A 12,246-nucleotide genomic window follows, 5' to 3' on the forward strand; every position below is an offset into this window, starting at 1 on the left:
GAAACTGTGGATCAGTTTCTGGTTACTCAAGCATTTTCTGTTTTTGAACAAGCCTGTCTAGTGTTCTTCATGGGCAGCGATAGTATTTTAGGTATGAATTCCTCTATATTTGTAGAAAGGGAAATTTAAAATAATTTGAAGTGATGGTAGAAGAGATTAAAGGAGGCTCTTTGTGTTTGCTGATCTCTACCATTCATATTTATGGTTGAAGTTGTTTCAGGAAAAGTAGTAGAAATCTTTTGAAAGTGGGCATTTCTTTATGGAAACACTGCCATTTTTTCTGATTACTGACGTTGTAATATAGTATTGACATACAAATCTGTAGCTATTCATATACCCCCCGTATACATGCAATGATTTTTTAATAAGTACTGCATGTTTATTTCAAACTAACAACAGAGAGAAATTTATATTAAAGTCATTATAAATAAAAAGACAAAGCAACTAAAGAGTAATTAAAAGAGCATGTATACGAGGATTTATGACTTTTGAATTAAATGTATTATCTGTGATACCTATCATGTATGTAAAAATACCTTAAAATTTATTCTAAAAATAGCATGACAGAGACCATCTCTGCTGGTAGGTGTGTCTTTGTGCCTCCTAAAGCCACATGTCCTTCAAGTACCACTGTGGTTTTCTCAGTGTCAGTCCTGTGGGTGCTTCAAGGAGATAGGAGTATCTGGCTTTGAATACAGCTGCGTGGCTACTAGTTCCCCATCAGCATGATGTGGCTCCCTAATGCCACATGCCAGCATTAGAAGTGAAGCATAAAGTGGACTTAAGGCATCCTGAAGAGCTTAAAGTGAGGAGCTGTGAAGAAAAGGACAAAAGTAGGATATAAAATGATTGGTAACCTCTGGTACTGTCACCACGGCTGCTCAGAGCAGAGCCAGTTGCTGCAAAACCCACCCACGAAGCTTGGTAAATTATTGGGCGTTTAGCCCATACTGAATTCTCCTTGGGGTACAGTTCTGTCAGCTCATATATGTTTGTGTACAGGAATTGCAGACATACCTTTGGCTGAAGCCCTACCATTGGCTTTGTTCTTAAGGAATAGAATGAAAATTTGCTTTATTTTGGAGATACCAGAAGCAGGTCCTTGGTTCCAGCAACTCAACAGAAAGATTCTCTTTCTAAGTATCAGATAATTGCAAGCCTGAGCCTGTCTGTACTTGAAACTCAGATTGTTTATTTTTTCATTGTTAGGAACATTTTGGTCTTAATAACCCAACTGGAATGAATTGTCTGCTAGATGGAACCATCCCTCCAAGTTCTGGTCTCTCTAGCTCCAGTGCTTTGGTGTGCTGTGCAGGACTCGTGACACTAAGAGCTAATGGAAAAACCCTCTCTAAGGTAATTTACTGTAAAACACGAGAGTGTCAGCAGTAAAATTCTACTTAAAATTAAATATTGTTAATGCCTGTAAACATTAAAAACACGATACAATTGTTTTTGCAAAGAGTTGTTGGATATAAACTTAAGATATTGCACAATTGAGCAAACATCTTTGGCCAAATTTTGGCAGGATTTGAATTTGGCAAGAAAGCAGGCTTACATTAAAGCTGAAAAAAGGAGCATTATTGTAAGCCTGTATTTTGGCCAACCATCAGGTCCATGCCTGGACCAGATGTGCTATCTGCAGGCCAGGACTGAGGATATATGTGCTGAAGCATGTGGACCACACCCCCGAGGCCTTTACCCTCTCCCTGAATGACTTTTCATGGCTTTAACAGCAGAGCATCTGCTGGAGGCCTGTGGAACAATTTCTTGATAAATTATATAATCAGCACAAAGTAGAGGTAAAATTCTTCCATCTGACTCTGCTTATTCTCTTCACAGTTTTTTTGGAATGAATGTATTTACAATCCAAAATGTATTCCTCACTTTTTTAAACAAACATTAGTCTAAAAACAAACCCCAAATATGTGACCTGTTAGCAGTACAACTGTTAGTAGAATTTGGCTCATGTAATACAAATTTCTGGAGGAGTCATCGTCCTTGAAGGTGCCATATGGGAATGAAGTTCTCTCCAGTAAAAATGTCTGGTTAAGTGAAACTAGGATCTTAAATTAGAACATCGTCAGGAAGAGAACAGATCTAAATGTGACTGTATGCATATTTGTGCCTATTGTCTAAGGCAGACATTCCCAAATTGTGGTTCAAAGCCAACTTAAAGTGGTACATCATGATGGTAGCTGTTAACTGTGCTTGTATACAAGCACTTATCTGAGCCATGAGGTAAACAGATCCACGCAGAAGGGTTTTGCAGATCAATTGTGAGTTGCTTCTCTGCGTAGCTGCAGCTGCAGCAATCCACTCGGCAGTCAGTGCTCCATTCCACGTTGCACAGCTCACAGTGCTTGCTTCGGGAAGGTACCAAGCAGCGTTAGTTTGGGCAGAAAGAAGCAGGGTTGGTGAGAAAGGGTGGCTTTTTTATGTAGGAGGATGTGGCTACAGTCAACACCACCCTGTTTTGTGTTGGTGTGAGTGGGGTCAGAAGGTGAGTGAGGGATTGGACACGTAACAGAGGCTCTAGTTTGTGAGGAAGACATATAGTGCACTGGTAGATGAAAACATGGAATTGAGGATCCCACTTTGATGGACGAGACTTTGCAGTAAGAAGGTTGGAGGTGACAGACGTGCTTTTTTATACATATGGACCTGGCCTGGCAAGAAGCTTCTGGTTTTGCATAGATGGTCAGCGCCATCTCTGTTGGTGGTAACCAAATGAGCTAAGCTTGGGAACTACTGATCAAAATCACTGGAGATCATGTGTTCAGAAACTGGCTATCTGCAAAATCCATAAAACTGACAGAGGTCAGAAAGCCCACATTTTACTAGGTAGTAGAAATCTGTATCTGGAAAACCAGAAGCCAGGTTTTCATTATTCCAAGAAATACTGCACAGCTTTCTTGAGAGAATAAATGATACAGTGTGTATCTTGAGCTGAATTTACACATGGCTTGGGAGTACTGGCCGGCGTTAAGCCAGACCTGTTCTAAAGAAAGGTGCAAAACTCTTTTTGGCATTTTCATAGAAACTTGGGGAGGAGCAGAAGGAAGACAGAGACTCACTGAATGTCTTTCCTTCTCCTCATGCGTCCTGTTCAATCAACCCAAAATATCTCTTGCTTGCTGGTTGGAAAATGTGCTGAAAGTTAGTCTTGTGTCTCAAATATAGTTGGACAAACAGAAGAGACACAATTGCACATTTCTGTACGGAAATCCTGATGTCTGCAGCCAAATATTTTGCACTTGTGATGAAAAATGAGCAATTAATGTACAGATGAGGATTCCCAATAGCCAACATAGGTGCAGTTAAGAACATACCCAAGGTTTTGTGTGCTTGCATAGACCGACACCTGGTTGTGGTGGTTAAGACAGAGGATGAGAGGTCTGAAGACTGATTACTTTTGTCCAGGCTCTAAGTTTCCCCAAACCTTACAGGACAGTAAAAACAGGTTCAGTGTTCTTGGCTAATTTATGATTTAGCATTAGAGACCTCTTATATCTAGCTAAATCCAGATTCTCTGTTGCACTGAATTTATGCTTAGCCTTGCAGAACTGCCTTGTATAAGGCAGAGCTAGTCTGAATATAAATTAGAGCAATGTAAGATGTGAGCCCTCAGAAGTATAAAACGTGCTCTGGCCGCTCTTTCCAGCTCCTAATGTATCCTGTGCTGGTGTCAAATGGTATCTGTGCAGGATCCAGTAATGCTGGCTGTGTATCAGCTGGGCGCTCCCCCATGGCAGGGGAATTCTTAGCTGACCAGAAATAGGGGCTTTCCAGAACCTTTCTACTAGAAAGCAAACCAGGACCTTGTGTTTTTAGGGCTCTGGATATTTATGTGTTTGTTTATTTTTAAAGAAGAAATATTGCTTTACTTCTCTCCTTTTTTTTTTTTTCCCCAAATGCCTAAGAGTTGTGAAAGTTGTAAATGGTAGTATTTATAAGTAACAATATTTGGTCATGGCGGTAATTTTATGAGAAAGGATTGACTTTTTGCCCCTCATTAGACTGATGGGTTCTGCAAAATCTTAATAAGATGGTCTGTAGCAGCAGAACATAGAAACTTTTGGCTTTGGAATCAAATTTGGCTGAACTGTAGGGCTTCTGTAGCCAAAGTTATGAAAAATTGACCTTTTACTGAATGGAACATTTATCTGTTTTGTTTCTGTGAAACTATTTTTATGAGAATATTTGAGTTATATGCTCTTTTTCTTGATAAATATGTTTAAAATAGTAGCTGTAGAGTAAAAATCATTGTACTTCAGAGCTTTTATGAGATAACACTTCCAGTGTGAAGTTTGGCCTATGAGATTAAGAGCCAAAAAAAAACAGAAAGAAAAATATTGTAAAAGCATGGCTAGAATTTCATGGTGGCTTACTTTAAAAATAGCACTTTTTTGACGTTGAAAACAAAATCAGAAAAAAAAAAAATGCTCTCACTAATTATTGTGTGTAGCAGTCTGCAATAGGGCATTGTTTCAGTGTGCATACAGTATTTTTTTTGAAAACCCATCACACACATACACAATAGTTTAGGGAAAATACCAGTCCAAGACAATTCAGCCAGATGTGCAGTGCTAACCAGTTGCAGCAGTGCAATAGCATTCAAATAACAAGATGGAAAATTTAGAATGCGATCTTTAAAAAGAATCCATTTTTCTCCTCCAAACAGGATACCAGTCTAAGACTGTGTTGGCATCACTCAAAGAACAGCAATGCTCAGTATTAGCTTTTGATTTTAAAGTGATTTTTATTTTACTGTTACAAAATCAATCTTTTGTACAACTTTTCATCAGGAGAAGATACTTTTTGTAAAGGAAATAGAATAATGCTCTAAATTGTCCCAGCTTTGTGTTTCATGGTAGCAATTAATGAGTACAGAAAATCACTTAGTACTTTTGAATAACTAGATTTACTTGAAAGATGTGATGATAGTGTTGCTGTCCAAATGTTAAATCTTGTGGTACTAAATTCTGTTCAGCCACCCTAACATTTTTTTGGTTGCTCAAGGCTGGGCAGCTGTGCACATACTTATTGGGAAAAACAGATCAAAAGTGAATAGGGTTTATTTAATTTGATGTGAAATGTTGAACATAGGAAGTAGAATTATATTTGGCTCTATCTAAACTGAGAAAAATCTAAGTCAGATAGAATGATAAATAAAGGACCTAAATCTAATCTGTAATGGCACAGTGTCCATTGGCTTCAATTTTCTCAAACTATGGCTCAGATGAATTCGAGTGTGAGAATAGATAGACCAACTGAAATCCTTTCCACTTTGTTTCTGAAGCCTGTATATAATAAGGAAAGGGCTTTAATTTAACAAGTTACCACTTCCTAGTCATTTTTCTGATGTGCAATAGGGCTTTAATATCTAGCTACGTGGCAAGAAAATCTGTGAATATTCATACTGATTGTGTGATTTTGAAATTAATAACGTGCTGATAATACTGATTAGGATTATTTTATAATATTGCTGCATCCAAAATGTTTGATAGACGCATGCTCAGGTTATTTATATGAGAAACTCAAATGGCTTACACAAAAACCAGTATATATTGTATTTTAAATACTGTGAATATTGAGAAATGTTAAAATTCCTTTCTCCCTGTGGAATTAAAAACTAGGGTTCTTTAACTTGTTAAGTTTGACTATGTGTGTTTGTAATCAAGGGGAAACAGAGTACTTCAGAGCAGTGGTAATCAAAGGCCATAATCTCTCATCAACCAAATTGATAACCTTGTATTTGAGCATGTTAGAGTGCAGATGAAGCTAAGCTAAGATTGCAGTGTTTATGAGGACATCCAGATACTATCTGACAAATATTTTTCCATTTTGCAAAAAAGTAAGCATAATTACCTTGCAGAACATATATGAAGTTTAGCTAATTGGGATTTTTGTATGCAAACTGGAAGCAGATGGTAACTTTCAGCAATCTATTCCTAGTCAAGACCAGATACTAAAAATAAGGACATTCCTGTTGGTAAAAATATCCTCAAAATTTGGGCTCCATTTTATACCTTAATAAATGAAACATGGTGCCTTATATTTCAGAAGTTGTTTTCATAGATATATACAAAACACGCACAGATTGAAAAAAAAAATTCACCATGTAACTAGACTTTAAATATGGCTTAAGTGATGGAGAGTCGTTTCTTCTTAGTGTAAAATAATCTTTATCTATAAATGCTTCTTCTCTGTTTTCAGTCCTGTGTGCTGTGAACCAAACTGTGTGGAATTTAACAGAAAATCTACACTAAATTTTCTGTAAAACGACCAACATTATTTGTTATAAAGGGAAGCAGCAGACCAATTATGACTGTTCAGATTAAACTGACAAAATGTTAATGAATGTGCACTGGGCAACCATTCCTGTATTGCCACAAAGAGATGAAGTGTACGCACAGGACTTTTGGCTCAAGACATGTTTAAATACTTCAGCTAGTTAAATATGCATGCTTAAGAGACTTTTGGAGCACTGAAAATGACAGTCTAAAAATAAGTCATATTAATGAATGTATTTTCTTCACAGAGCTTCCCTTCACAAACAATAAAATTTAATATAGGAAGAAAAATGGGTTTTGATTTTAAAGATTAGCTATCACCACTCCTGCATTGTTATAAATAGAAAATCTAGCACGTTTAACTTTGGCCAAAATAAACTTATATAAAACCACTGAGGCAGATGTAATTTAATACTATCATTTTATAAAGAAGGTTGCTTTATTTTGGCTGCTGTCATTCTGGATTTGTCTCTATCAAGTTTCTGGGTAATGTAGGGTGAGCTGTTCCAAAAAAATACTAAGCAACACTAATTCTGTTTTACTAACAAATACTTGCCTGTCTCCTACTCACTAATTGTCTTACTCTTTTAAGGGGTTTAATCTTACACAGGTTTACTTCTTTAAAGGTCTATGTGAGACTGAAAGGGATTGATCACTGGTATGGAACATATTGACAGTGACAGTTATATAGGGACAAATTCTGTCACAATTTACAGACTGTCCAGGCCCACTGCATGAGTGAAAATCAGAGCAGTTGGCCCTTGGCCTCTTTGTGAGCAAGGGGACTGTTAAAGGTGAAACTCCCTTATCTGTTCTCACTCAGATAATTCTTTAGGTTTCTATTTTTAGAAATTTTTTTATAAGTAAGCAATCATGTGTTCACTTTCATTATTCTTTGGATGCCTAAATACCTTTGTACATTTAAGCCTTCATGTTCATGTTATTGATAAACAACATCAAACTGAGAGAAACCAACGTAAATGATGGGATAACAGAATCAAATGAGCTGTATTGGGTGGTTCATAATTTATCATGCTGTGGAAGTATCAGGGTGTATGTGGCCAAATCTAATACAGTGTTGGATTGTGCTTGGAAACAGGCAGAAAAATATTCTTTTATCAGTTCTTCAGCATTTTCGAAAGACCAAAAATACTCAGTTGAAAATCAAACCCTGAATTTTAAATGTTTCATATTGAAATATAAACAAGCTGAGAAAAATACAAACTAGTGAAAAGTATCATTTTACTGAAAACCCACTTTTTCAATTAAAAATCCCAAACAAGGTAACATGATGCAGAGCTATTGATGAGTTCTTATTACAAGAAATCTCTCCATCTAGAGTAACTATGCATAAGGCAACTAATAATAAAAAATCACAAGCCTTCTTTGTCAGACTAAATTATATCTCCACTAATATGATTTCCCAGATTAGACTTTCTGCATGCTGGATAGGAAATCTTGTAGCTCAAAGATAAAACAGATTTAAGTAGTAGTAATTTCTTTCTTTGTAACCTAAGATTGACTTTCTCCTTATCAGGGAGAACCTTAAATTGTTTCAAACAAAAAGCAGAGGTAGTTAGTAGAGCTCTTAGATCAAAGGCTAGCCTAGGTCTGCACATGGGGGCCAGTTGCCTGGTAGACAAACCAGTATGCACTGCCTTCTGCAATAGGATACACTCTGAGCAGAGTTTAGAATTAAGCTTCTGAAAAGGAACAGCCTGAAAAAAAAAAATACATTTTTTGTACATTTTTAGTTTTAGATGTTTCCATATGCTCCAACTAAAGGCGTCTAAAACCTAAGAGTTCAGTTTTGAAATCCTTGAGAGACAGCAGTTTCCTTAAACAGATCATTACTTCACATAAATTTCTTTATGCTCATTAGGCACGTGAGTGAATTGTATGCACTGAGATTCTACTCCTAATGATGTTGCTTTGTATAGTTTTAATTATGGATATTCTCATGTACTGTTGTATCTTTTTTTTTTTTGGATAAACAACAAAAAAACCTTACTATATCATGTAACGCATGATACTAAACATCTCCCATGGAAGCACAGCCAACCTGGCATGTGTACTTGCCAACAGCTGTGAAAGTCCTGTTTGTGTTTGTATGTATCATATTGGGTCTGGCATTCAAAAGCTGCAATATTTAGTGTTTCTTGAGAGATCACAAGGGAGACTTGAAGGTTTAACTCACCTACCAGCTACTACTACTGTCATGTTACGCTCATCCCTCTCCCATGTTCAGAGGCAGGACAGACCAGTTGTACAAAATAGCTCAGGGTACTGCTAGACTAACGTCAGATACTTGAGTTTCCATCCCAGCTTTCCTGCTTATTATTGCTCATTGTTACAGACCTCACTACAGTCAGCAGAAGGGAACAGTTTGCTTCAACCATGTCCCTGCAAAGCAGGCTTAAACAAAGGGACTTGGCACAGGAGTGGCTGAAGTGTGATCACATAATCTTTCCCGTTGACTGTGGTGTCAGGACGGTAACCTCAGTGAAAGAGGTGGAAAGTAGTGCTGAACTGATTAAGGTTGCATTACCGTATGTCTGTGTCAACACTAATTAACACACATTTTACGTGGCTTATTTGCCACATAAAAAATAGCAGAAAATACAGTGACATTTTCTCTAAGGTAGTCTTAAGAAAAGCTTAAAGTCTGCCTCTCTCCTTTCTTACCAACCAAGATAGACTGAAAAAGATTCAGGGAAAAGCCACATGGATGATCAAAGGTGCAGAATGACCTTTGTAAAAGTAAGCTGGGACTCTGGAAAAAGGCACTTGGAGGAAGTGACAGAGGTCCATAAAATGATGAATGTAACTGATGGAGTGGATAGGAATCAGTTGTTCATTGCCCCTCACATTATAAGAGCCAGAAGCTATTAAATGAAGCTAGTCAGGTGAACGTTAATAATCCACAAAAGGAGATCTGACAGGTTGTAAAAGTCCTTGTTACTCGATGTTCTACAGGTTAAATTTTGAATGAGTTAAAAGGGAGCCTGGACAAGTTCATGTATAAGAAATCCACTGTTGGTAACTTAAGTGTGCAGAGTTCACATTCATCTCAGGAAGCTCTTTATTAAAAAATAACGTCTGAGAAAATATCTGTACTTGGCCTTTGGTCCATACTAAGAGCCCACTTTCAGGTACAAGATACAGAACTAGAAGTGGCATTGGTTTGACCCACAAAGGCTGCTTTAATATTAATATATTCCAGAATTTTATTCTGACCCAAATCTTCTAATGAATTTTAGTTAGCTGACAACCCCTTACTTACTCATGGGCATTATAATACACTTTGTTTGCTGGATAGGGTTTTTTTTTGGGGGGGACAAGATCAAAGGAAACATTTCCTGATGTTTGAGCTTTACTTTTTTTTAATTACTCCATTAAATATATCACTTTGCTTATTTAATAGTGTAGATGACAGTTTAGGACTTACTGTCTGCATGACAGTTATTCACAAAAGATGACCTGGTCTAGCCAGTCCTGTTGGAACAAGCTCCTGGAACAATAATACAGAAATTTGGAAGGCAGTAGCATGTGTGGATCGTAGAAAGTTGGCAATTTTTGATATGTCTGATTAAGTCGGTTTTTTCTAGAATCATAACGCTACTGTTCAGACCCATTTTTAGTTTGATTTTAGTATCTTTTTGTTCCAATTTTCATTACCATCGCCTTAAAAGGATTTTAAACCCACCCTGAAAAGGTTTCTCTAAGACCAAACTCTAGAGAAATAAGCCACAATACTGGAAGTAGGGAGGGTTTTGAATTCTCATTTCAGCTTTGCGACTGATTCACATGACTTTGAACAAATCATGTAAATATCTGTGCTGTCTCTAAATTGAAGATAACAGCAGCCTTATAGGAATGCTTTTAAAGTAAAGTATGTAAAATTCTGTGAAGACTTAAATTATGATTTATTAGTGTTTTTGAAATACTGCTTTAGGGATGGAAAAAACATGCTAATGAGTCTTGGGTGCGTAGAACTAGTTGTGTTTTGTGGCTGGCTCGAAGTGATCTCTTGTACGGATCAGAATACGTGGGATGGAAATGGAGTCTATGTGCAGATGGGGTTTGTTCTTTCTGCGTATTTCTCATGGTGCTTCACAAAGAACAAATGTCTGCTTTCACCTAGCTCTACCAGAAAGCCTGTTTAGGGCTCCTGCAGAACTCAGGAGGGGCAACACTATTTCTTTTATATGCATAACATTTGTAGTTTGAGCCCTACCAAGGATTGGCTGGCCCCCTCTGACCCACCTGCCTGGCAGGGGATGCTGTGGAGTAGCCTGGGGTGCAGTCCCCCTGCATGTGGTGTGAAGATGCTCTATTTCTCTGCAAAAACTGCAGTGCAGCCAGGAAGAAGAAGGTGATGCATGTGTAGGTATCGTTTAGACTTACATTTGATACGTTGCCAAAATGTGCAATAAAATCTGGGATCTGAGTTCTGTATTTTTACAGGCAAGACATACTCTACAAAGAGATAGAAATAACAGATGATTCAAACAGTCCCTGTCCTAAAGAGCTTCTGATCACTGCAAGTTGAATGGAAACAAGTCATTGGCCTGAGATAGGCAAAAGTTATTTCCTTTTGTAACATGGTTCTAGCAAATTTTTTTCCTCAGAGATATTTTCTGTGGAAGCCTGAAGTCAGAGAACTTGTGTAGCAAAACGTGTTTTTTTTTCAGTTTGTAGTAATGAAGTCAGACTTATTTATAGCATTATCATCTAAGAATCCCAAGTAGCAATTACTAATTACAAAGAGGGGGGGAAGATACTCCTCATTTTACTGAGGAAATGGAGCCATGAGAAATTAAAGGGACTTTCCCTGAATCACAAGAATCTTAATGTGGAGCTAGAAATTGAGCCCAGACCTCCTGACATTCGGATCACTATTTCAGTCATATGATCATCCTTTTCCAAGTATCATGTATACAGGGCTCTCCAGTTTAGTCTTTATATTAGTTTCCAATGCTACAATTCAGTTCGTCTGAACTTTGCCCTTTCACTCGTTTTAGCAAAATGGCAAACATTTGCCCATTTGTCTCAATAGTAAGTAGAAACTGTTTTCTATACAGATGATCATTTCCTCTCCATTCACATGCTTCTCATCCTAGTATTAGAAGGCCAGCCTGTGTCAGCAAGGGCCTGTTTAAATTAGAAACCAAATAATGTTTCAGGGATGCCTTGGGCTGTCTTGTGGAGAGGGCTCTTCTCAACCCTTGCCAGTTACTACTTGGTGGTCCTGCCAATCCTTGCTAAGTTTCAAAACAAAAGTTGCTCAAGCTCGAACAGCGCTGTTAGCCCAGCATACGCAGCTGGACAGCTGGTGAGCTGGGACGAAGCAAGGCCCAACGCTTAACGAGGCACAATTCACCAGACCATGTAAAGGGACAGGGGAGTGGCACTGTCCTAATTATTAACATTCCTCCTCTGCAAGACTTCTCCTGATATTTATTTAATAAGCCCAGGCTCATAAAGTCTAAACGATTTAAGCAGTCAAGTGGTAGCTGATGTGTACATGGAGATGAAATGCAGCCAGACTAAGTGAAGGGTGAAATGCTTAATTTCTGACTTTGCAAAGCTTTATCTGGCAATTGCAGGTGCAAGGCAGCTGTGCCCAAGTGTGAGTACCTCAGGAGCCACAACTCCTGTTAAAGTGTGCATGACCAGCATGCTGACGTGGTCTCCTCAGCCAGTGTGGAGAAGTTTGTTGCTGCCAGTGAGTAATATTCACGAACTCCAGTCTGATGTCTCCTGCCAGTGGCTATGAAAATCAGGGACGTGGTATTGCTCTGTTCTCGGAGAGGCGAAAGGCAGGTTCAGCAGAACAGGCTTGAACATGCTGGCATTTCCACATCCCAGCAACAGATGTTTGTAAATAGGCACGCCTTCACATACAGAAAGGAGCAAGCATCTACTGTGTGTGGTGGTTTGTTCTTTT

The 12,246-nt window shown here is 38.1% G+C and overlaps 1 protein-coding gene across 5 annotated transcripts in view; it reads left to right on the forward strand.

The window, feature by feature from the left end:
- Window positions 1–12,246, forward strand: part of GALK2 (galactokinase 2) — a 49,752-nt gene that overhangs the window by 11,792 nt on the left and 25,714 nt on the right. For 4 of the 5 annotated variants that reach the window (XM_074917126.1, XM_074917122.1, XM_074917125.1 and 1 more), the window contains one exon: window positions 1,210–1,356. The exons of the other annotated variant lie outside the window; for it this stretch is intronic. In XM_074917126.1, coding sequence (XP_074773227.1) covers window positions 1,210–1,356 — 147 coding nt within the window. The remainder of the gene's footprint in view (window positions 1–1,209; window positions 1,357–12,246) is intronic. 5 annotated transcript variants of the gene reach the window in all.

This window comes from Athene noctua, chromosome 13 (assembly GCF_965140245.1).
Source record: "Athene noctua chromosome 13, bAthNoc1.hap1.1, whole genome shotgun sequence".
NCBI lineage: Eukaryota > Metazoa > Chordata > Aves > Strigiformes > Strigidae > Athene > Athene noctua.